The sequence below is a fragment of the Amblyomma americanum genome, chromosome 10 (genome assembly GCF_052857255.1).
Source record: "Amblyomma americanum isolate KBUSLIRL-KWMA chromosome 10, ASM5285725v1, whole genome shotgun sequence".
Lineage (NCBI taxonomy): Eukaryota > Metazoa > Arthropoda > Arachnida > Ixodida > Ixodidae > Amblyomma > Amblyomma americanum.
The window spans coordinates 103196913-103222718 of NC_135506.1; the positions used below are offsets into that span (position 1 = coordinate 103196913).

Below are 25806 nucleotides of genomic sequence, written 5' to 3' on the forward strand. Positions count from 1 at the left end.
GACTCTTTTGCTCAAATATTGGCTGCCAAGTTGGGGGAGGAGGCAGCACAAATGTATACACTAGTTTTGCAGAGAAAAAAATAACTAAAATGCCAAGAAACTATTGTGAAAAGGCAGACTTCTACACTCGTGCATATTGCTGGTTCTGCACACTTTGGTTGTGAATAAACAAATTATTTTGTGAGGTGTCTCAACTTTTGCAGCGAATTTACAAATGCTCATGAGTGCACCTAGTTGTTCTTGTGGAGTTTATTTCTTCGAGTTTATTTCTTTTTCTAAAACTCGGCACACATAATTTTCTGCTAACTTTGTAATAAAATAACTAAATTAAAGACGACAACTAGCTGCCCATTGCAGAACAAACTGAAATCACCCACATGCAGTTCCAGCAAGCACTTTCTCTTACGGATATGAATGAGGAATGCAGGTATAGAACTCGCTGCATGCATCCATCAACTCCTTTTGGCTACTACTCTTGTTAATGGAAGCTTCAACCTTGCGGAGTGCCTTGTAGCCTTCACGGATCTGCTCCCTCGTAAGCTTGCCTGCAAATAATCACACACGTCACTACACTACAAGATGTCCAACTACTAGTATGCCTTCATTCAGTCTGAATTAAGTTGAAAAAAACTTACCCAATGGCATTTTGACCACATCAAACTTCATATCAATGACAAACTTTTGCACTTCCTTGACATCAGATATAAATATCATGAGATCCTGGAAAATCAATAATGCAGAGACCGACTCAAGCTTCTTGAAAGAGGAACTTTAACACTAGTACTTACCTTCACGCTTGGCTCAAGTCTGCTTTTGACAGTATTGTTGGTAAGATCAACAACCTGCTTTTCTATATTCTCACTGTCAGTATCCTTGAAAATCAACATGAGCCATTAGCACAAGTATTCCACTTTCTAGTAATTACACGCATGTACTCACTTCTCCTGTGTAGTCCATCTTGAGCATATCATACTTTCCACTGTACTTAATAAAGCTGTGTTGTTTGGACCACTCATTCTTTGTTTTTTGAAGAAATCTATAACACAAGAAAGCAGACACAGCAGTTAAAACATAAGATCACTTCTTCACTAAAATTTCTCAGTAAGACAAATAAAAAAGTGACTAACTTTTTCTCAAATAGTACTTGTGCCTTGATGAGGTTATCACCACAGGGGATCAGTGAGAAAACTCCCTTTTCTCCGACACGACCCCAGCGGCACCAAAGGTAATAGCTGCGATCATGTGAGTTTACGAGAAGCTGCATTGCATAGAATTTGTTCATATTTTTTTCCAAGCATGTTTGAGTAAGCATGACATTGTAGAATCCTTTGCTGTTTGAATAGACAAAGGCTGGTCCTATAACAGTGCACAAGGGGTCAACAGGCGGGAGTACCCCTAGTGGCTTTTTTTTTACATCTTCAGCAGCAGGTCTCCCCTCGGGCTCTTTCTCTGCCGGTTAAAAATAAAGACAACAAAACAAAAACAGGAGACAAAATTAGCTGATGAACATAAAAGAAATCACGGCAGTGGCACCATGAAGCAACATAACACCTACAGGTGACCACAGCACTGGTACAGAAGAGAGACAGCACAAGCAAAAGAAGAGAGACAACAAGGTGTGATGACTCTTCTGTTCCATCCTGTGTAAGCGGTTTCACTTGTAGATAATGCACTAAGCAGCTCCACTTCTTGCCTTGCTGAAGCAATTTAAAGTTTTGGAAATAAACATTTTGAGCAAATACTGCTGATGGCTGGGCTGATAAAGCTCCACTGGGTGAATGACTCGAACCTGATAGAGTGCAGGCTCTTTTTAGAATTCGTCTCAGTGCAGTGCAGATATAATTTAACTAGTTTAATTCTAGGTGCAAATGGTTATACAGGAGGATCTCTCTGAACATATAACAGTAATAGACAGTGTGCCGACCCCATACAAAAATAGCGCCGACTTGTGTGCACATTTACCACAAAACGTGCATTAATTTTTACAGAGAAATTAATGTTCACACGGATTATAATGGTAAGGTTGTCATCTGTTGCTTGTACATTCATTCATTCAATATAGTGGTACTTTACTAAAAAAATGAAAAATAAAGCATCCCAGCCCAAGCCTTTTAAACGAGCTCTGAAAGTGGCTCTCAATAAAGTTGTGGTGCGCATGGAATGTAAAAGGACACCAATTGATGAATATTCTCCAGCCAAAATTTTTTTTAATACACTGAGTTATCTGCAGTCAAAATTTGAATTTTAGTGTCTGTTGGCTTCCCTTTCCCCTCGTCACTTTTTGCACGCTGAAAGGTCGGCACTCTTTCGCTGGTCCCACCGCCAACACGTGACAAAATTCTCCGGCAGGCGGAGCTTCCCGACCTCCCGGAGCAATGCTGACTGGCAATGGCCATGGTAGCTGCCCGACGTCTAAAAAGGATCTAACCAATAGCAATCCCTTGACTATTACATGAGTGACGGAGGAGGGTGTGAACATGAAAAAGTCACCGGAAAGGGCTTGAGAACTTTCACACGCAATAGTGGGATCTCTGCTGCATGTAGAAGTGTATTATTTGGCTCAGGTGTTTATGACAACACAATGCAAGTTGATGTGCTCTCCTCAAAAGGTGTTTCAGAGCCCCTTTAAGTACAACGGGCTTTCACTGCTAGTACTGGAAGGTCAAGGTCATCTCCCTTGGTTAAAGCAAAATATTTGTTCTCAAGTGAGATCCTGTATTCCTGCACTTTCCCACTTACCGTGAACTAGTTTACCTGCTTCTTCCTCAGTAGTTATTTGCACTCACTGTTCAAATCTAGACTAATTCTAGCTCTCACTACCTTACGGATGCTATATCTCACCTTGCCTAGCACCTCCACATCCTGCACGATGCCAGCATGAATGCATACTACAAGGTCTATTTCAATTTTGGTATCCCCATTCAGACCCTTCCATGCTCATTTCCTGTTCTCACATTTGTAGAAGGCATTTACAATTGATACAAACCATTTCAGTTCGCAAATGCTACTAATAGATCCAAGCTGCTATTCCTAGAACATGTGCCCCTACTACTACCTCGTCGTCTGCCTGCTTTTTGACTTCCTGGGAATCCGCCTTTTTCATATTCCTGTGCTGCCACCTCACGTACAACGTTGGAAGCTCACTGGAAGGGTACTGTGCGCCAAACTCGGCTGGACTGAGTGCCGCTGCGGAGCACGTTTTGTTGGAATCTGTCAACGATGGCGTGTCCTGGGCAGCACCTGATACCTGGAGGATTTCTAGGATTGACTGATGGCTGGGTGCGAAGTCCGAAGCAGGCTGCTGTGCCCACCGAAGAGCAAATTCTTCAGTATCTCCGATCAACCGGCATGCGATGTGAACGCCAGCTGAGCAAGGGCCGCCACTTCAGATATGAAGGCTACATTCGGAACATAATGTTCAATGAAATATGCCCGATCAGTGAGGTTGGTGTTTTCCGCTGTGTAGCCTGCCATCCATTAAAAGGTGGATACTACATAGTGCACACCGTAGTGCAGAAAACGACAGGAGACAACAGTTTTCATGAGCAATCGTTGTGCTCAAGCGCTGCCGAATAGCTACACGAACTACAAAAGCACAAGCGTACTCGCAACATGGCAGCTCTGCTAGAATTTCGCTATTTTCCCACGGCACACCGCTGCATAGGTTAAACAAGCATGCGCGTCCATAAACATGAGCGCGAGGGGCGCACATTGAGTCATTCCAGCGATACCACGCAGCGCTCTTCATCATGGATATGATGCGAACACACGCATAACGCACCTTCTTCTTCTGCCTCTTAATACATGGCACATACCCACACCGGAGGATTGGCCAGGGTGTAGTGGCATAAGCAAGGAAATTTCAATAGGAGATTATGACAAAATCTAGCACCATGTGTGAATGCTCTCGTAGCTTTTTTTTCGCTGTCCGCTCCATCGCGCGTTGAAAGCAGCTCACAGCACTTGCCCAGTCGGCCTTCTTGCTTGAGAAAGCAAAAAGCGTCGGAACGAAGTCTAAATGCCGCGGTGACATTCGAGGCCTTCCTGCCCATGGATAAACCATTTCGTGATAGACTGCATACGAATTTAACCACAATATCTTGTCCGTACCTGCCACAAAGTGATTCTCGCACAGTCTTGACGTACTTGACGGTGCCCAAGGGCGGCCACGATCGTCGAGCCGACGAACTGCTTTTATCCACGCTTTGCGTCGAAGGCGGTCCCGGGAAGCGTTCGGAAAGCAAAAAAAATCCGAGTGCTTCCCTTTACACATTGGGCATTGCAGCCGTATGTAACACATGTCGTATGCATCGTCAAATGCGTCGCGCTGAGCGCCCGACGCTGAACCCCGCGTAAGAAGCCGGTTTGTTTACACTTCCACGGCCGGTCTCGAGTGGAGCGCGCGACCCTTCCAATATGTTTCGCGACACCGCCGCCAGGGGATGGGCGCATGCGCAGTCGCGTCGTGAAAAAGGCGGATTGAAGTCACCCACCAGTACTGTGTACTGCATTCTTTGTTCACAGCCGTTTTTATGTTTTGAATAGAACCTCTAGACCATCTTGTCATCATGACTGAATGTAGGTGTGTGTAAGAGTGAACAATCTTCAACTTATTAAGTGTAATTATTAACTTAATAACAATTATTAGCATATTAAATCAATTATTATTAAGCTTAGCTCTTATTAAGCGTAATTACATAAACTGCCACCCTTTTGTTAATGTTGGACAATTTGTTGATGTTACCAGATATATCCTTTGTGTCAAAAATCCTACATCTGCAGTTCTTGCCTCGCTACTAAACCACTGTAAGCAGAATATGCACCCACCCTTTAACACTGTTATATGACACATTTGTCCTCCTAACCTCACTAACACCTATGATATCCGATTTAATGCTCAATAGCTCCTTGAAGAGCGCTGCTAGGCTAGCCTCCAGGGATAATTTTCTTGCATTAAACGTTTTCAGGTTCAGCTTCTAGCGTTGCCCTGTCTGGACCCAGAGATGCTTAACACGCTACGCTTAACAGGCCTGGCCACTTCCTTGGTCAGTTGCTCTGCAGCCACTGGGGAAATGAGGGCCGGAGGTTAGTTGCTGTATTGAAATTAAAGGTGCTTACGCAGCACTACACCAGAGTTGCCAAGTACTGCATACACGAGGGTGTCCAAATACTATTCTCATGTGAGGGCAGGTTGTTGTTCTCTCGGGGAACCTTAAGGCGCGTTTATACTCTGACAAAACATGCGCGACACGGCGACGTCACGTCGGCCAAAGCGAGACCCTCTATACTCCAACTGCGCTTAACCGCCGACGCATTCGGTGCCTTTGGCGCACTCTGACCGCACTGGTGGAGGGAGACTTGGAGCATGTCTTTATTTCGCGCCGAGTGTGCCAGCCGCGTATGCCAGGCCGGTTCCGCCTCTCGTCTGGGCGGCGCTGCTTCATAAGTATACGAGAGATGGCGCGTCTAACGTTCTGCGCATGCACTACTCCTGGCGCAGCCGCTGCGCCGCGTCAGAGTAGTTGGACTGTAGGAGGGCCGAATTCGCGCCTGGAATGGCATCGCCAGCCTGACATGACTGACCACTGCTGGCACTCGCCCGCGCCCCGAGGAAGTCGGAGTATAAACGCGGCTTTACTAACGTGGATGAACCTTGGCTACCATAGCATCCCTGGTCCTTGGCTCTGTTAATTGCTGCCGGGATCAGGCAGCAAGCACCCTAAGTTTAGTAGGTGAATTCTATTAACACTGTAATTTTTCTTGTTTTAACCAGTGGAGAACTGCGACGGCATAAGCATCTTAACCACAAGCCTTTTGCACACAAAATGAATGCACTACCTCTGTGCCCATATAATTGTGTAGTAGGCTACAAAATTACACGGTAAGGAAGCTAGAAAGGATACTGGCAAACTCTCCAAGGAGACAAATAATCCGGTTAAGAAATGCCAGAGCATGAAGGTCATGATCCCCATAGATACAATGGAGCTAGCAGGACTGTCAACGCTAATCAATTAGAGTAAGGTAAGAACCTAAAGTACCACAACATGGAGAGGATTGAGCAAGCTCTAAAGAAATGAGGAAACCTAACAGCGACAATGAGAAAATTGGGCATGGGCAAAAATCAGATGTACATTTGCAATATGGACACAATAGTTAAATGTAGCCAAACGATTCTACACAGATTTGCACAGAAATTGAAATAATTATGACGCTAATGAAAAAGACACTAGGGCCAAGGAAACAGATATCCCATGGGTAACAAAGGAGGAGGTAGGGAAAGCCTTAGAAGCAATGAAGAGGGGAAAAGCAACAGGAAAGGATCAAGTAACTACATATTTGTTGAAGAATGGAAGAGACATCAGGCTACAAAAACCTGCCACCCTGTATATACAATTCTTCATGACCTCAAGTTTGCAGGAAGCATGGAAGAATGGAAGCATTATTTTATCCTATAAAAAAGGGGGTGTAGAGGAAGCTAGGCTGACTAGCTTGTTTTCTGTTGCATATAAGGCATTCACAAATGTAATCACTAATAGAATTAGCTCAACCTTAGACTTCAGTCAACCAAAGGATCATGCTCCAAGGGGTTTCCAGAAAAGGGTACTTGACAATGGACCATATTCACACCGTCAACCAGGTTACAGAGAAATGCAAAAAATATAATCTGCTTCCACATATGTAACCAGAATATAATCAGCCCTTCCAGCCAATCACTCAACCAATGGCTAATACCCCTGTTAAATGGCATTCCTCGAAGGCCTTTCCAGCAAAGGCACCTCTTCACGAAAGGACCAAAAGCTCAAAGGAGCAGCAATAAAGCTACACGGCACAGCCCAAAGGCAAAACAGTTGTTTAGGCTTAGCACCCGCTGCTGTGCTTAAGGCGGCTGAACTGAGAGTTTTAAAATTAAGGTGGTGTATCCTGTCCATTCGTTGAGCTCAGACAATTTTTTTATTCTAACTGCTTCCTTAAAAGAACTGCAACAGCTATTCTCAAAAGCACCGGCAGGTTTTGTGCATTGCCTTGGCCACCAGGGGCGCGCAACACTTTTACTGTCTTGAAAGCTGGGCATAAAATATAAATACCCTTGCAAAATGCAAAGCCGGATGCACCTTTCGTATCTTTTTAAATATGTCTTCAAACATAGTTGGCTGCATCTTTTTTTCATTGCTTTTATTTTTTTACATTACACAGCACTGCAATTGCTGGTTCTTGAAGGCCACGCCTTTGGGCTACACAGGTCCCTGACGGGCGCCTTCGTCTCCAAGGCCTCTAGCGGCAAAGTCGCAACATTTGTGCCGTGTAGCTGCACTCTTTACGCCTTTGGGTATAAGGACCTGATTCTCAAAGGCTTTTGCAGTGCCCATGTGACAAGTGTATAACATCAGCAGCCATTGCATAACCAGGATATGAAGGAGACATAAGTAAAGGTGCTAGAAAATACTTACAGGAACTGCACAATGACCCTAGTACACCACAGGAAAAGTGATAAAATGGCAATCGGGAAGGGTCAGACAAGGAGACACCAATTCTTCATTGTGTTTATCAGGGGAATACTCAGAGAATTTAGTCGGGATGAGTGGGGATACTTTGTTGATGATATTGCCTAGGCATTTAATGCAGGGGCCGAATTGCAGCATATGATTGAGGACTTTAGAGGGACTCTGAAAGGGGCTCCCAGAAAAGGTGTGATATTCCTGGGAAATTAAAGCGCCCCTTTACTAATATCCTCCCGCAAGAATTTTTTTATGCATTTCGTAGAAGCTGAGTTATCTGTAGCCAAAATTTGAATTTCAGTGTTTTCGCACCTTTTGCTCTCCTCTCGTCACTTTTTGCACACTCAAATGTTAGCGCTCCTCCACCGTCCCTATCGATTAGTAATTCAACAAACAGCCATCTCTAAAAGAAATACGCAAGAGTGTGAGACGGAAAAGTGTGCGAGCATGAAAATGTCGACGAAAAGGACTCTCCAACTTTCGTGCGTGGTTGCGAGTTCTCTGCTGCATGTAGAATTATATTATTTGACTCAGGTGTTCATGACAACAGTATGTTGTGATTGAGAGCGTTTGTGTGCTACTATCCTATTCCAAGCACATTTTCAAGCACTTCATCTTTCTTTCACATGCATCATTGTGAAACTTGCTTCCCTTTTTTCCAGTCAATAAGGTGTACATAACTGATTCATCCCTGTCTCGCTATCATGAGAATTATGTTGGGCAACAGCATCATCGCTCTAATGACTGGGATGATCAGAATCCACAATGAACATATGTGTGTCATCATCATCACTGGTAGAATCAGACTCGATGCATATCACAGGTGCATTGCCATCATCAGTGATGTGATAAGAAACAGGAATCAATTACAACAACTTCCATCAGGCATTAAACTGATAGCATGGCAAGCATAGCTATGGCTGCACAGCCCCTCGCTGAAACCACCTAGTAACAAATATTTGAACTATCTGAGAATCGAAACAAATTTATCTTTGATTATTCAGTACTATCAACATAATTAGGAGCGTCAAATGAGTCAGCCAGCTCAGGTAATGTTGTGCTATAATGCACTGCAAGCAAGTCTCCTCTTGCTTCCAAATGAGGGCAATCGGGGGCCAGTCGCAAATTGACAACCTATTGCTTTCATTACCAGTGCTATTTTTTTCGCTTTCCAAAATAGACTGCACTGGGTGCAAGTTGGAATTTGAAAAAGTAGGCACGACAGTTTTCTTTTGGTTGATAAAGATGAGCATCATAGCCTGGCTTGAAACAAGGCTCTCAGGAGCTTGGATAAGTTTGGCCTGGCATTCACGTCGCATCACTAGGTTCCATAAACTTGACTTCAATGGAGGATATGCTTATATCACTATAAAAAGTAGAGAAGAACAAGGAATGCAGCAAACATGCAAGAAAAGAACAATGTCACAACGAGCTTTTCAAGGTCAGAAGCTGCACAGCTCAAGCTAATGTGAGCCAAAATATTGAGCGTAGTAGAAATAGTATCCGAGAATGATTTTGTTACTTAGTGAAATGTGGAAATGCTAGCGTCTGTGTTGTGTTACCATCCTAGTCCAAGTACATTTGCATGCACTTCATCTTTCTTTCAAATGCATCATTGTGAAACTTACTTGGCTTTTTTCCAGTCAGTGAGGTGCACATAATGGATTCAAATGAAGGAAGCTCATCGTTGTCGTCACTATCATGAGGATTCTTTTGGACAACAGCATCATCGTTCTGATGACTGGGATGACCGGAATCCACAATGACCGTAGCAGTGTTGTCGTCATCATCAGACTCAATGCATATCACAGGTGCATCGCCGCCGTCAATGATGTCATCAGACTCTGAGTCAATCACAATAACTTCCTCCACTTTCTTCTTCCTTCATAGAGACAAAAAAAAGCAATAAGAGGGAGGTAAGAGCAAGGAAGAGAAACAAATCTTTTAGTACTAAGCAACAGATCAGTAAATAGGACATGCAGACACCCAACAATGTAAGGATAAAAATTCCCAGCACCTTGCTGTATCGTGTAAAAGAACAGCAGCAACAACCAAGGCACTGCATGCTTTGCAGCATAATGTCATGCCACATGTCATTTTGTAGTCCTGGAGTCATCAAATGGGCTTGATCAAGAGTGGCGGCGGGTCTCATCGACAAAAGGAGAATTACTTTGTGTACTGTACTATTGTTCATAATACCTGCTGTCAGACTAAGAAACAGAAGCCAGCTTCTTGAAAATCCCCCTAAATACACTTGAATGAGTAGCATAAAGTGACCACAGCTGCTCTGAAATCTTGAAAAAGAAAGGCATGATCATTGCCAATTTTCCAGTGGTTTTCTGTGCCAATGGCACTAGGCGCTCAAGCAAAGGCAGTGGTTTCACGCACATACGCCCTATAAACAGTCACACTGCTAGAATACATCCTCCAGAGTTATTCATAATTTATTTCTGCCTAGCACAAACAAGAGCCTTATGATAACTGAAGAGTTTCACTAAAATTAGACAGTCGACACTATAAAGTTCTTTTCGCGGCACCATCTTGAAGAAAGCGCAAGCCCCACGTGGCCTATTAAAAGCATTGGAAGCTGCACTCTCCAACAAGCCGCGGAGGTCAAGGAGTCAACGTAAGGTCCGGTTGATTCACTCTGCACGATGTGGGCTAGTTCATGGTGATGCAAAAAAGTTTGCACTCATGCAATGCCAGTTCAGTGATGCAGGCACAGTACTACACTTGTGCCGAAAAGAACAAACACAAAATGCAGAAGTTGTGCAAACCTCTATGGCCATTGGCAGCTTATTGCCAATGGCCATAAAGGAATTTTGATTTCAAGCATCTTTGCCCATATGCCAAGGGTGACTGTTCAGAGGCGAGTGCAGAGAAGACATGCCTTGTTATCTGCTACCTTGGGACCCAGTGCAGCATGTATTTGCTGGCTGGCCTCTTCAATGTGTCGGTGTCACCCATAGAGTTTCTTACTATTACCCAGAGGAGAAGCTGGCAGCACTGCACTTCAGCCACCATGGATGCTCAAAGCATCACAGGCTGGTGAGCTACCTGGTGCGAGACAGTCGGATTTTTTCAGGAACACAGAGTGGTGTTACTAAGATGTCCCATTCTGAAAACGCTGTTCTTCGTGTAGATATATCAGCTGCTCTTCAGGATCGTGTCGGAAAAAAAAATGGCTGTGGTTTAACTCCGGTTAAACCTGGAGTGATGCGATAGCTACATCTGGCTGAGTGGAACTCACTCAGTCGAAATGCAAAGTCAGTCTTTCACAGCACCGTTTCGCTGGGCGTTCATTCTTCATCTTCATTCCTGTATGTGGATTCACACTCCCCCCCCCCCCCCCCCCCCCTCCGCTCTCCCCCCAATCGGTTTCGTCGGTGCGCCATGCCACCGGCAGTTGCTCCGCACCACGTGATCAGCCACGGCACTGCCATGGAGCTCAAGGGCAGCCACGCAGCTCAAGGGGTGCCACGCTGAAGGCTCGAAGTGCTAGCGCAGTGTAGCTATCGCTACAATATCTTAAATGTGGTTGAGAGGGAAAGGCAGATGGTAAGCGCAAGTTCACGGTTGACTTCTGCACTGTTATTCGCATGCTTCATTTTAGCCTGGGTCAGAAAAGGTTGCATGCATCAGTGGACATGGTCGTCATTGATGGCGTATGAAGAAATGTATATTATTGATCATAGGTCTGTTATAGCACGCAGTATCACTGATTTCAAAGCCGGGCAGTGGCCGCCAATTGCACACAGACACAACTTCATGAATTCACGGAAATACCCACATGCTGCGCAACTGTCAACATACACACACACTTACTTTTGGTAGGACAGGTTTCCGCTTTGTACTGTACTTTATGATTCTCTTTGCAAAGTCATACGCACAGCGCCAAGACATGGTAAGAGCCACAAGGGGTGCGCAGACAACTTTGGCGCGAACGTAGTGTGCAAAAGCCACATTAGCGAAAACGCAACAGCACACAATGCCAATAAAAAGTTTGTTTTCCAAAATGCCATTAAAATCCTCTTAAAGTGTTTAAGCAACAGCGTTTTTTTTTACATATTTCTTTTGACAAGTGCAGCTAGTAAGCACGAAATATTGGTTTCTGTGGTGTGCAATACTTGGCCAATAGGAGAGCAAGCCATCTCTTATTTTGGGCAAACTTTGCATTTACATGCTTTTCTGCTCGTTTGTTGCAATTTATAGACAGGACACTGAATGTTAGGGCATTCTTGATTATCTAACAATGTTTATTTTTGCTTTATTTTTTGGCCAAAAGTTGACAATGTTTATTTTTCCTTTATTTTTTGGGAAAAAGTTGTGGTTCCGCATCGACCCATGATGCTAAGAGCACCCATGGTAGCTGAAGTGGTCTTGGGGAAGCTCCATGCAAACTCCCATAGACAAGAGTTTTCATTACCTTTAGGTAATGAAAACTCTATGGTGTCACTCGTGTATACTTGTATTCAGGGAGTCCGTCGTCTGCTGCCGTCTACTTCCATGATGCACTCTGCTATTGCAAGAAAGCGGCACTGGCAGTCGAGGAAGTATAGAGTTTCGCTGACCTAGGTCTGCACGACATCTGCACTTGCTTGAAAAGAATGGCGTCATGCAGAAGATGCTAGGCTGCACTCCGGAAACAATTTCAAAATGCATGTGTGTGTGTGTAGTGTTTAATGGCACACAGGCTACTAAAATGGTAAAAGCAGCCCGAAGGGAACTAGTCCAGGTCGTGTAGGCGGATCAAACAGACCTATAACTTCTCAGGGGCAATATTTCGATGGTGGCGAAGTGCAAAAGAAGACCGTGTGCTGTGCGACATCACTGCAAGTTAAAGAACTCCAGGTGGTTGAAATTAAATCGGAGCCTTTCCCTACGGCTTCTTTTCTATTTCACTCTCTTCATCCTTTCCCTCAAGGGGCGGCTAGTATATCCACCTAGAGTGAGACAGCCACTACGCCTTTCCTTTCATCATAAGCAATTAATTTTTCTAACACACTGCTTCCTCATCAATAACATCTCTCATGCTGCTCACTTGTCTAGCCATTAGGAATGATTTTTAAAGGCTGTCACTGTAATTCAAGCTCAGAGAGGGTTGCACCTAATTTCTTTGAGATTGCATTACTGCGACAGCCGTAAATGCCTAGCCACATGACAGGGTTTCTTCAGCGTCACATCAGCGTCTCGGCTACTGGCGTCACCGGAGGCAAAATTTTGGCGCTTGGAGCGAAGCGACACTAGGATGGAGAGGCCAAGTCTCGGCGCGGAAATACCTCGTAGGTGAGGACTGCTGGGGAACAATGACTAGCCGCGTAGTGGCCGCGACATCCGGATTAATCCACGCCACTGCGATAGCACAGCATCCCTTCTGTCCCCCTTGCCCCCGCAGAATCCTCCCATCACAACTGAACAGGACAATTAGCTACAGTTAATGTGATGCCAACTGGACATGTTTATTCCAGCCAGGTGAATACCGGCACGAGCATGAGACACGTGCCAGCCACCACGAACCTCAATTGAGCACGGAGCAAAGCTAACCAGCTTAGCCATTGCATATGGCTACTGCCTACAACATCTCCCCTGACAAAAAGCAAACTCTTGTGAGGAATGATGCATTGTCCACACTTGGTGACGGTGGGAGGCGTCACCGCAGGCTGTTTGTGAATCTGCTGAAGAAACTGAAGTCCCAGGTAGTGTTAGTGCCTTGTCTTCATGTATGTCGCCATACATTGATTCCTCCTATACGATATCTTGGTTGTCTCTCTCCTCTTCCACAGGCTTGAGAAAAGGGATAAGATGGGTTCGATTTCGCCATATAGTGGCGGTCCCCGTGTCAACTATATATGATCTAGGCTTGCTTGCGAGCGCCACCATGTTCCCTTTGCGCTTTCAAGTCTGTAACCCAGACTACATCTCCTTTTAGAAGTGTCGGAAGTAGCCATACACCATGTCGTCTATCGTAGTTTCTTCACTGCTGTTCGCGATATTGGGTTTCGAAATTGCGAAGTTTACTAGTGTTTGGCAAACAGGAAACAAGCCTTCCGAGAGTCAGAGGAATCTGTCTGTAACCGCCTCCCCACCAATAGTTCAGAGGGGCTGTAACCATTTTTCAGTGGAGTTGACCTGTAGGATAAGAGGGTCAGGTCTTCTTCATTGAAGTTTTGATGATTTTCACAGCGGCCTCAGCGAGTCTGTTGCTCTGAGGGTAGTGTGCGCTTGATGTTTGAACCCGTATCCTTGAGCAAACTTAGTAAAGTCAGAGGACAAGAACTGCGGACCATTATCGGAGACCACCACCTCTCGAATGCTGTTTCAGGTGAAAACTGATTTGCAGTGATTGATCACTGTACTAGATGATAGCTTGTCTAGATGAGTCAGTTCCGGATATCTGGAGATAATCAGTCACAATTAACCCCTAGTGGCTATTGAAGAACAGGCCCATTCCAACTCTCTCCCATGGTCTTGAAGGAAATTCAGTGCTTTCAAGGGGCATTTTTTGGTTGCTGGACATCTTGAGACATTCTGGACAATGTTTTACGGTGGTTGTGATGTCTTTGGCCACTTCAGACCACCAAACGAAGTCCTTAGTGCGGGCCTGGGGGTCTTCGTGATGCCGAAGTGACCTTCGTGCAAAAGGCGCTATATTTCTTTCCTGCACATGAGTCAGACAACCACACGGGCTGCGTAGAGTAGCAGATTGTCCTCTACGGTTAGCTGTTGACGATGCTCACAGAAGGATCTCACTTCAAGGGTAAATCTTGTTGGGAAAGCCATTCTTTGATGCAGAGTTCTCAGAGATACAAGCACACATGATCCGATTTTTGAGATTCTTTCAGCCACTCAAAGCAGTGCTGCTTGATGGGAAAGGTTGTCCTCATGCACTGCAAAAAAGCCTCGATGTCGCTTTTTAGCTATATGCCACCAGTTTCCTGCAGGGGCGCTCTGGAAAGCATGTTGGCCGCAAGCAGTTCTTTGCCAGGTACATATACCACTTTGCACTGGTACCTCATCATTCGTATTTTAAGTATTTTTAGCTGCGGTGAAAGGTCATCAAGACTTCTTGACATAAAGATAGGTACCAACGCCTTGTGGTCTGTTTCGATTGCGAATTGCTTGCCAATCAGGTGGCCACTAAATTGTCCGCAAGCCCAAACCAAAGGAAGAGCCTCTTTCTCTATTTGTGCATAGCGTTTCTTCGTGTCAGACAGAAGCCGGCAGGCATAAGCGATGACAAAAAACTTGCCACTGGTCCGTTTCTGTCGAATCACTGCACCCAGTCCAAAGGAAAAAGCGTCTGCACTGACCACTGTCTCCTTAGCAGGATCGTAGACCCCTAGCACTGAGCGAGATGAAAGTAGCTGCCTCTATTTGTCAAACGCTTGCTGTTGAGGAATGTCCCAAACGAATTCCTGCTTTTTTGACACCAAACAAGTAAGCGGCTGGAGCAGGTCCACAAGGTTGGGTACAAAGCGGGAAAGATATGTAGCTGTTCCGAGCAGCCTTTGCAACTCGCTTCCACTGGTGGGACTGGCCATTTTTAAGATGGCTTCAGCCTTTTTTTTTCGTCAGGTTTGATTCCGTGCTGGTCAAGCTTGTGACCCAGGAATGTGAGCTGGTCGAGCTAAAACAGGAACTTGTTCTCGTTTAGCGTGACACCTGCCTCAGTTAGTCAAAGAACGGTGTGAAGTGTCTCATTGTGCTGTTTCGTCTGAGCTCCAGGTGAGGATGTCGTCCATATGACGCAAAACTGTTGACACCTTCCAGTACTTTGGACATCTGCTTCTGGAAGTGCTCGGGAGTGGACGCGATGCCAAATGGAAGCCTGCTAAAGGAAAACCTCCAGAATGGCGTGATGAAGGTAGTAAGCTTCTTGCTGTATTCACTGAGTGGTATCTGCCAGAATCCTGGATTGGCATCGAGCTTCGAAAACACCTTGGTCCCATGAAGCAGCCCAAGTGTATGCTCGACGGATGAAATCTGATGCCACTCTCTCAGGACGTAACAGCTGAGTTCAGTGCAGTCCACACAGATTCTAACATCACCGTTTGGTTTTTGGGCTACCACCAAAGGTGCACACCATTCAGTTGGCTCATAAACAGGTGAAATGACACCAATATTTTCCATTCGCTGCAGTTCAAGCCTTGTTTTCTTGTAGAGTGGAATCAGTGTGTGGCGAGGAGAGCTCAAAGCAAACGGTTTAGCACCTTCGCGCAGGTGAATGTGGTGTTTGTTCTCTTAGTAGCTTGCCGAGGCCTTGAAACAATGAAGAAAATTCATCTCTTGGGCTCACCATCTTTGCGACGGCGCTGACAAAGGTTAGCGGCTGCAAGTCTTTGATGGCGGGCTTGCCGAGTAAGGGACTGTGGTCATCTTCCAGTACGTAGACGTCTTGAAGCATTTCACGTACATGGTACGAGATTTGAAGATGCACTACGCCTTTGGCTGCAAGAGGTCTCCCATCAGGACTGTAGAGTTGCCGAGCAGCACACGACAACGGAGGCTGATGGCGGAGCATGCTGAAAGTCGCAGGTGGAAGGACAGGTTCGTCGGCGTTTGTGTTGATCTTGAATTTGACAGGTTGGCCATGCACGAGGATGGTTCTCTCCCATGTTGACATATTGAAGGATGAAACGAATCAGAGAAATCCCCCTTCGCTGTCAGGTCCTGATGATTCAACGATGTCAACCCTGCATGACATGCAGACAGACTCATAGTGGCCCTTTTTTGTGGCAGCCCTTGCATACATGTCGGTGTCCGCGCTGGGCATAGTGAACGCGGGTGTCGTTCTTTTCCACACCAACGCCACAATGCCGGAACGGTGTCAGCTGGATGCGGATGTGGCCTTGATTTAAAATGCTCTCAGCCTTCGTTGACGTGCGTAGCGCTCGTGGGGTGCCTGACTTGCTCTCTGCCTGATGCAACTTTGTTGACGGTCAGCGTTTCAAGGTGAAGCTCTGCTTGCTGCTGACGTACGTGTAGTATCGGCCTGGACGGCCACCCAAGCAGTGGGTCAACACTCAGCATGACATGACGAATGACGTTTTATTCAAGCCGGGGTAGGTTTTTATAGGAAACAATCATGTGAAAATCTAAGCCAATATGAAGCACAGATCTACATAAACAAGACCAAACCCAATCCAAACCACTGACCCAGATAACAACGGGCCACCTCTAAATGGTGGCTGCCTCGTAGAGACAGGATCCCTCCTCACCAACCTCCTGGGAAGAGCAATGCGCTACTGTATTTTCAGCCTCTGTAGGATGACCCCTCTCCAGAGGCGGGCGTACCTGGGGATGGTGCAGTGACAGCTGCGGTGGAAACTAGCGTCTAGCAACCACTCACCATGCTGGTGTGGAGAGTCATATCAGTCACTATTCCTGTTGCCACTGTCATTGCCTCATGTCAGTGCACAACACACATGTGCAAGTGTGTGATAAGGTTGTGCTCTTGGCCAACCTATGTGTGGCCAGAAGCCTGCAGTGATAAACAAGTGCCCCCATCGGCTGCCATTTCATTGACCGTGTGTTTGTCAGTATACCTCCCAGTCACTCAGCAACGTGTTGCACAGTCTCTTCCTGAAGGCGGAAAAGGTGTTGAAACAGCTCGCCCATTATGTGAAAAGCCTCATTGTGCACTCTCTCTTGCCAATGCTTATATCAACCCACCTGGCCCTTCCATGCTATCACTAAAGCTTGGTGGAGTGCCTGTGGTCATTACCCGTGTGACAAACATGCATAAACCGAAAATGTAGTGCTGGAGCAAGGCACGAAATATTTGTCATGCTTGTTGGAATCAAAAAGCACCAAAGCTTTTTTTTTATTGCATCATACATTCAGTAAGTGCATTTATTTTTTTTAGGCACAGCATTTGACACGAGTGTTTCTATAGCAGAAAACGCATATGTTAATTGATGTACAATTACCATATGGCATTTCCAAGTGCAGTTAAGAAAACAAATTTTGAAAAATTGACTTCAAAGTGCCAGTTTTCTTTAATACAGAGGCTACCTGTACAATAAATACTGCATGGTACAGTCTACATAATGCATTTTATGAATTAGAAAACATTTTGGCACACATAAGATGTCTAAATACCAAAGCTAAGCTTTTAGCTTGATGGTATGTGACTAGGGATTTCACTCTGTGCTAGAAGCTGTACCTGCTGCAAGGAGACAACAAGGCATAATAAATATTGTAAGTGTGAGTAGAGGTTATTTTACAATAACAAAACATGCAACACCATTACTGGGAATGCTCTACAGCTCTAAGAATATACAGGCAGCTAGCTTGGTACTGACACCTAGCTTGGTATGCGATAACACAGGCTATGAAGTCTTGTCCATGATGGCATGAGGCAGTGACAATGACAAATGGTCCGACAAGCTCCTTATGCTATCACGTAATATGTGTGACAAGTGTAACTGTTTTCAAGCTACTTTTCCTCTAAGTAGTTAATAACGTAGTCACTTTCAATCTAGGTTTGTACAATGGCATCTGTGATGAAGAACTGCCGCACCTGGTGCGGCATGAGGAGTAATTTATATATTCCCAAATACTGTGCAACTGTAGTTTTCAAAGGACGACGTTCAAACGATGTCAGTTGAACAAAAGGTATAAAATTTCTGTTGAATCTTTCGATTTGTCCGTTGGCCTGTGGGTGATATATAATGAAGAATGAGTTAACTTGTTAGCCCTGTTCCTCAGAAATTCCTTTGACATGAACTGAGGGCCTTGATCAGATACTATCCTTTATGGATAGCCTTCATGGGCAAGGACTTCCAAGCAAGAAGTCTGTAATATCTGTAACTGTTACACGATCTGCCATCTTCACCTCAGGCCATTTAGAAAAATAGTCAACTAATGTGATGCCATATTGACAATGTCGAGGTGCTCGCTCAGAAGGGCTATGTCAATTGCCAACTTTTGCCAAGGCTTCTCTGGAAAAGGATCAGGCTGCAATGGAGGTGCAGATGTCTTCGCCGTTTTTACGTCATGAACTGTATAGCTGGAAAAATCTCCTCCTGCAACGCGTAGTCTTGCACTTCTCTCAGAAGTTCGATGACGATTGCAGACTGACAGAAAATGTCCTTTTTTTTTCCACAATAAAAACAAGTTCTCTTTTGCACGGAACATGTAGGTTTCGACACTATGTGCAGGCTCGATCCACATCTGTAGCAGTATGCTGAAGTTCTTAATGATTGTGCTTGTGAACGTTCATTGCATGATTGTTGCCCGAACGTACTATACATTGTGCGTCTGTTCGCATTCATTGATAAGACGCTGCAGCAGCAACGTTTCTGAAATTGCATCTGCCTGTAGGCAGTACCACGATGGGCTGTTGCGCCGACCGTCTTGAAAGAATTTGTGGACCTTGTTGTGAATGTATGGCGTACTGCTGCGGATATGATTATTGAAACGAAGTTGTGTTTTGTAGCCTGATACTGCAGCCTGATACACTGGGGCAGCATCTCCCGTCTCTGCGGACGTTACTGCTGCTGGATGCAAAGCAACCTCTGGTTGCGTCGTAGTATGTGCAAAATAAATTCTGCGCCCTTCGTCCCCTAAATTGTATATTAACAATGATTTTTTGCTTTCAGGCGATGCTGAAGAACAAACCACTAGACAAGTTCAAATGATTGTATCCATTGTGGCCAAGGCACCGCCGGGCGTCCCGGACTCTGAAGGAGAGGCTCAGGCACATGAACGCCAGAGAACCCTAGCACTGCGTTCGACTTTTTTTTCTTTCAATTCCAGTTGATTATCTTGCTCACAGCTTGTATTTGTGTAGTACAACCATTCAAACGTCATGGCCAAAAATGATGCATTAGCCTCCCCAAGCAATACTCAATATGGCGGCTGGCATCCTCAATAGCTGGTTACGAAAATAGCGGCAGCCTCTCGGTGATCAGGTTCCCTGGCCGTCAATTACAAAAATGGCGGCAGCCTCCCGGCTCCTCCAATGGCTGGTTACGAAAATGGCTGCGGCCTCTTGGCCTCCTCACTGGCCGGTTACAAAAAAACAGCAGCCTCCTGAATCACTGTTAACAAAGATGTTGCCCCAGTACAATGCACTACTAGCGGTCCTTCTTCATTGGATACTGAACATGACAGTTGGCGGCCTCCCGGTCTTCATGATTGCCAGTTAGAGCAAATGGCGGCCTACGGTCCTCCTCCCTCCTTGTCTGCGCAGTAACAGATTGCACAAAATGGCGGTAATGTCCTCCTCGGCACTTCCTCCGGACGTGGAGACTTGAATCAGTCCTGAATGAATATCCTTGAAAATGTGAATAACGTATTACTTCTTCCTCTTCTCTTACGTTATGTTAGAAGTACAAGTGGTCCTTGCCCATTTCCTCACATCTTCGTAACTGCGTAGGTCCGCTAGGCTTAGCGACCTCCACAACTGGCCAATTCTAGGAGTATCAAAACACAACCTCGCTCATTTTCACAAGAACGCTCTTCGCGCGCAAAAATGACGTTGCGCCGCAGTATGAAGTAGCCGTTGAACTGCTTCAGGACAACTTATAAGTTCTGGGCGTTCTCTACGGAGAGTTTGAAGGTTCCAAAGACGTCCTCGGCCTGGTTGCCCATCAATAAAGGAGCATATCGACTTGGTGTGACCCTGACTTTTCACAGAGACCGGAAGCCGTGTAGAAACGTTCGAACTGCTTCCTCCATTTCGGCCAGTCGGCAGGAGTCGTGACTCGTGAAGCAGAAGGCCTCGGGCAGTTGAATGACGAAGGACGCCATGTTCTGACCGCGTAGTCCCGGCCGTTGACGCTGCTGTGACGTGTACCACCGTAGATGGGTATCCGATCGAGCGAGAGGACGCAGCCCCAGCTGTGCTTACTGTGGGAAATTGCGTTACTTCTGACACCACGTTGTGATGCCAACTGGGCAAGTTTATTCCAGCCAGGCGAATACCAGCACGAGCACGAGGCGTGTGCCAGCTACCGGAAGCCTCAAGCGAGCGCGCAGCAGCGCAGCCAAGCTAACCGGCCCAGCCACTGCATGTGGCTACTGCCGACAACAACATGCTCGCAATAATCTAGAAGCTTTATTCACGACCTGGGGAAGCGTTCCGGACGCAGCGAAGGTACACGCGTTGCGTGCACTCCGCGAACTGTTCCTTTTTTTCAAGGGTTAAGTGTGCGCCAAGGTACTGAGGATGACTGGATACTCTCCTTAGTGGTTCTGGTGTGTGCTGAGCAGTTTTTTGGAGGCTCAGCTCTGTTTTTAGTGGACATTTAGCAGAATTTGTGATGGTGGTGACCTAGGCCTAACTCTAGACTGCAGTCTACGAGCCAGTGCCTGGAACGCCAGTGCTCGGCGTTGAGCATGGCACAGTCGTACGCTTCCGCCACCTCCCAATCTGTATACAGCCACTTGGGACCAGCAAATGCAATGTCAAAGGCGCAAATTATGCTTCACTCCAGCGTCCCGGGGAACGAGTTGGATCAACCAGCCAAATACGACCTGACCATGGGTGACGAAGACAGCATATCAACTTGGGGGCGTCGACACCCCAGCAAGTGCCCCAAGATGACCCGTGAAGACAGGGTGAGTCAGCCCCGCTTTGCACTGATAATGAGGCCCACACAAAAGTTTAAGGCAAGAAATATTCCTCGCAATGCAATAGCCCAAGCTATAAGAATGATGGCACCAAAAGACGAGTTAGCTGAGTTGGCAACGGCGCGCTGTGACGACATCGCCAACAGCATCGTTGTCAGTTTATGAAGAGCATGCAGATAAGATGATGGGTCTAACTCATCTTACTTACAAAGATAGAAACCATATCATCGTCGTTCCAATTAAGGTACAACGCATAACTTCCAAGATGAACGCCGTGCGCAGTGTCATCTGCATCGACCCGCAAGACGACAGTAAAACGATATTTCAATGGCTTCGCTGCGAACAAGCAGAAATCATCAAAGTAGAAAAGATAGGCAGAACTGAAAGCTATCATCACATTTAATGCAGCTGCACTGCTAAAGTAGTCAAGTACTACATGAAGATTACAAGGGTAGAGGAATATTGGCCGAAACGTATGGTTTGCCATAACTGTCATAACATTGTCATATGGCAAAGCACTGCCCCGAGGATAGTGCGTGCAGAGACAGCGGCCGCAGTCACACACCCGAGGAGGAGTGCGATGAGGAGCCATTTTACGTCTCGTGCAAAACATCAGGGCACATTGCAGTGAGCCGCGCTTGCCCCAGCAGAGTGCCGCCAACTGCTCCAGAGACGCCAGCAACTGCTCCAGAGACGCCTGCGTCCGGAGCAGCATCGCAAAAAGCAGGCATTCGGGGGGCACAAGTAGCAGCTGGGAAACACCCAAAATTGGCCCGTAATAGTCAAGTTCACGTTGTACAAGAGAGTAACCTCATCAGCGCTCTTCGGCAGGAGATAGCGCAGCTGCGCGCAGAAATTCAGTCTCTAAAATCCCAGTCAACCAGGAGAAGTGATCGATCGCTTTCATCGTTACGCAGCTCCGTCACAAGACCGAGCCGATCTAAAAGCGTGCGTAGAAGCGCCAACCAAAAAAAATGCGGCAAGCAAAGCACTATTGGATATTGCGACTCAGCTCTCACAACCAGCAAATACGACACCACACATGAGATTCAAATAGAAATCAAGGTCCTCCAACAAGACTTGAAGTCTCAGTTTGCCACACTCGAGCAAGTCATGAAGTTTTTGGCATCACACGTTGAAATTCTCCTCTATCAGAACCAGTGGGAAAATCCATGCAAAAAGGCCCAATCTCAACGACCGGCCCAAGCTCAACAACCCTCTTCATAACGGGGCACAGGGAGACTACCGTTCTACAGTGGAATTGCCGGCGCTTTCGCCAAAACAGCCTTATCATCAAATATCGGATTAGAATGTGCAAACCATTAGCCATCCTGCTTCAAGAAACGCGAGGACCATGTACCCTTCCAGGGTACGGGTGTTCACAGATCCTGCTACAGAACATAAGGCAAAGGACACGAGTGAGGTTATAGTAACTAATCAGGCTTCAGTCCTCATATGCACAGATTGCGAGGCGATGCAGGTCTGCCTTTCTGGAGCCAGTAATAAATATCGAGAGGATGTCATTGTAAAGATGGTCTCCAGGCCTTAAACCCATAATTTTGGTGCCTGTTTACTAAAGGCCTCTTACCACACAGCTCAGGGTGGAGAAATATGAATGGCTTCAACAACTGATTGCAACCGATCACCACAGTCCAGTTATTGTTGGCGGTGACTTTAATGCCAAAAACGTTCTTTGGGGTTACTCCATGACCGACTGCAGGGGGTGTCGTCTCGAAGAAGCCATGGAGTTTTCTAACTTACCTCACTCTTACAACCCCTGGCGCGGTAAAACACTGGGAAATTTTAGATACTACATGGAACAGTGATCACTTCCCCATTGCCATCAGTGTCAACAACAAATGGCTTCGAGCCAAGAAGACGTTGCCCTCACTTGACTGGCAGCACTTTCTTGAATTGTCACAACGTTTTAAATGCCATAGCTTCCAACAATTTGTCCATGAGGTTACCACAGCTAAAGCGATGATGACAAAAGAAATGTAGCGACACAACCACTCATCTCGACAACCACTTAGTCAACCTGTGGAAACGTGCCTCTGTCCTCACAAACCGCAACCGTACACGCGGTAAGCGCCACAAGTATCTTCTAAAACTTTGTCGCCACTGCAATACCATACACGATTACACACTTCGCCAATATGGAAAAAACTGGCACCATGTCTGCGCCGAGATGGATAAAAAAAAGGGCTCCATAAACTATGGGCCCTTTACAGAAGCACGGCTGGAAAAGAGAAAAAGTGGACTTCCATTTTCACAGAGCAGTCCTTACAACAATTGATATCCTCGGTAGAGGAGCAACTTATCCGAACCTTCTTTCCGCACGCTGCAGACCAACCTCCCGATAACCTTCTTGCTGTTACTGTGTCTACGCTAGACCCCGAACTTGACAAGCCATTCACAATAGGGAAACTGCCGGCGGTGCTCACTCAAGGAAAGAGCCACTCGGCCCCAGGGCATGACGGCCTCACCTGGCAGATGCTTAGAAATCTTAAAGATGTTGCCAAAGCGCAGCTCCTAGAAACAGTATATAGCTCATAGGAGACAGGGGATGTGCCAGAGCAGCACAAGCTAACACTGGTTAACCGCATACCAAAGTCTGGGAAAGATCCTTCTACCATTTCCAACCTAAGACCAATTGCTCTCACTTCCATCGTCTGCAAATTGATTGAGCGACTAATCAACAATAGGATTCAATATTACCTGGAATACGTCACAACTTGGTACCACCCTGCGAAAACTGGCTTTTGCTCCAATTCGAGTACACAAGATTGCTGATGGATGCTTCAGCGAGTCATTAATCGAACTTCCCGACACCTCGTGCCTGATTGCGTCCTTGCGGTCGACATGAAAAAAGCTTTTGAGAACGTCGATCAAAACGTCACCCTTGCAGAGCTTGCCCAGGACTACCCCAGTCAACGGGCACTGAACTGGATACGAAACTTTCTCCAGAGCAGACCCATATGTCTCAACTGTAGTGCCCAAGAATGGACCCCTCGCACATACTACCTCGACAGGGGAGTTCCTCAGGGCTCTATCCTCGGTCCTTTACTAATTAACTTGGTGATGGCGAAGGCAGCAAGACGCCTAGAACAAGACAGTGCAGCAAGATTCCCGATCTACGCAGACGACGTAACAGTGCGGGTCGAGGCCAATGATTCTGAGTCCGTTGATCACATGCAAGCAGCGCTGCAGGCAGCGGTGCATAGCCTGGAGACCTCACTAACAGAGCTGGACCTTGAACTGGCACCTGACAAGACTGAATTTCTCAGCCTTGACGGCAGGACACGTACTAACCCGTAACAAGTTTGGATCTTCTCATGGCAAGCCAGGTGCTCACATCTCATAAGGGATCAATCAAGCTTCTCGGTGTGCCCGTCAGCAGCTGTAACAGTCCTTGTACTTGGATCAAACGCATCAAGAGCACCTGGAAGAGTACCCTACATATAATCGCTCGTATGTCAAACAAGTACGGTGGTGCAAGGCAGGAGGCTTGTTAGACGCTGGCTCGCGCGGTAGCAGTTGGCAAGATTCCCCACGGCGCCCCCTTGTACAAACTAACCACGAAAATCCACGAAGACCTAGCTCGTCTGCACAGGGCCACATTACACACCATAACAGGTCTACCACGACATACGTGCATCACATCTCTAGAGGAAGCGGTGGCCCTTCCTCCTATACACAAAATCGAGGAAGCTGTAACTCGGCACGAAACACACAGAACTTGCACAAAACAGGGATGCGCTTTGGAATGCTGGGACCGCCAACTCTCAGCACCGGTTGATTATGAAGGCCGGCCGGCTCCACCCTGGTTTCATCCACACTTCCGCCGCTACAGACGCACGGCTCCGCCCAGAGCACATACGGCGGCACGGCTCCACCTAGCTCGACACACGGCCGCTGATAGAGAACAAGATGAGGAGGACATATATGTAGATGCATCCCTGAAAGACGGCGCCATATCAATGGCGTGGCGCAGCCGTGAAAATCTCAATTTCAATGGCTGCCGTACTATTTGCGAACCCGATGGGTGCATAAAGGAAGGGGAGCTGCTCGCTATATACAGCGCTCTACTGTGGAAAGCATTCTGGTCGGCAATCAATTGCTACAAACTGATACGTCGCACAAAATCCGAATACTCTCTGACTCACATGAAGCTGTACGCGAGCTCCACAAACCATTCTCGGCCCACCCAATTACACAGCAGATTACTTCTATAATCAGAACCCTCTCAACACGCAACGTGTGCATCCGCCTCACGTCGATCCCTGGACACACGGGCGATGACGACGGGAACCAGTCCGCTCACAACTTGGCTCGGGAGAGTGTCTCGTTCCTTCCTCCGCTGGAATATCCCGCTGTTACCGACGACCCTGCTCATATGTCCAACAACTTGGCTATCCTAACGTGCAGACTAGAGTGTGCCAAACAGAGGAGACGTGCATGATATACGGACATTACACCACCGAATTACCTTGATACCTCAACTGCTCTCACACGGCATGAGCAGATCTTCATTAATAAGATAATCACCGATGCCACCTGCACGCCAAACATCATCCGTAAATGGCTTACCAACCGCCGCTGGCATCAAGGGGGCAATACTGACGTTGTGAAGTGCCCATACTGTGATTGTATGTGTCTTGCTGACCCATATCACCTAGTTTGGCATTGTTCAGAGTTCCGCAAGGGACGCGATGACCTCGTCACCAAGCAT

At 46.5% G+C, this 25806-nt stretch overlaps 1 protein-coding gene across 1 annotated transcript in view; it reads right to left on the reverse strand.

Annotated features, from left to right (window-relative positions):
* Positions 1-25806, reverse strand: part of LOC144106827 (poly [ADP-ribose] polymerase 2-like) — a 93215-nt gene that overhangs the window by 48151 nt on the left and 19258 nt on the right. The window contains exons 2-7 of the mRNA XM_077639774.1: positions 9125-9378; positions 1128-1449; positions 940-1036; positions 789-872; positions 636-720; positions 407-545 (exon numbers count right to left, since the gene is read on the reverse strand). Coding sequence (XP_077495900.1) covers positions 407-545; positions 636-720; positions 789-872; positions 940-1036; positions 1128-1449; positions 9125-9378 — 981 coding nt within the window. The remainder of the gene's footprint in view (positions 1-406; positions 546-635; positions 721-788; positions 873-939; positions 1037-1127; positions 1450-9124; positions 9379-25806) is intronic.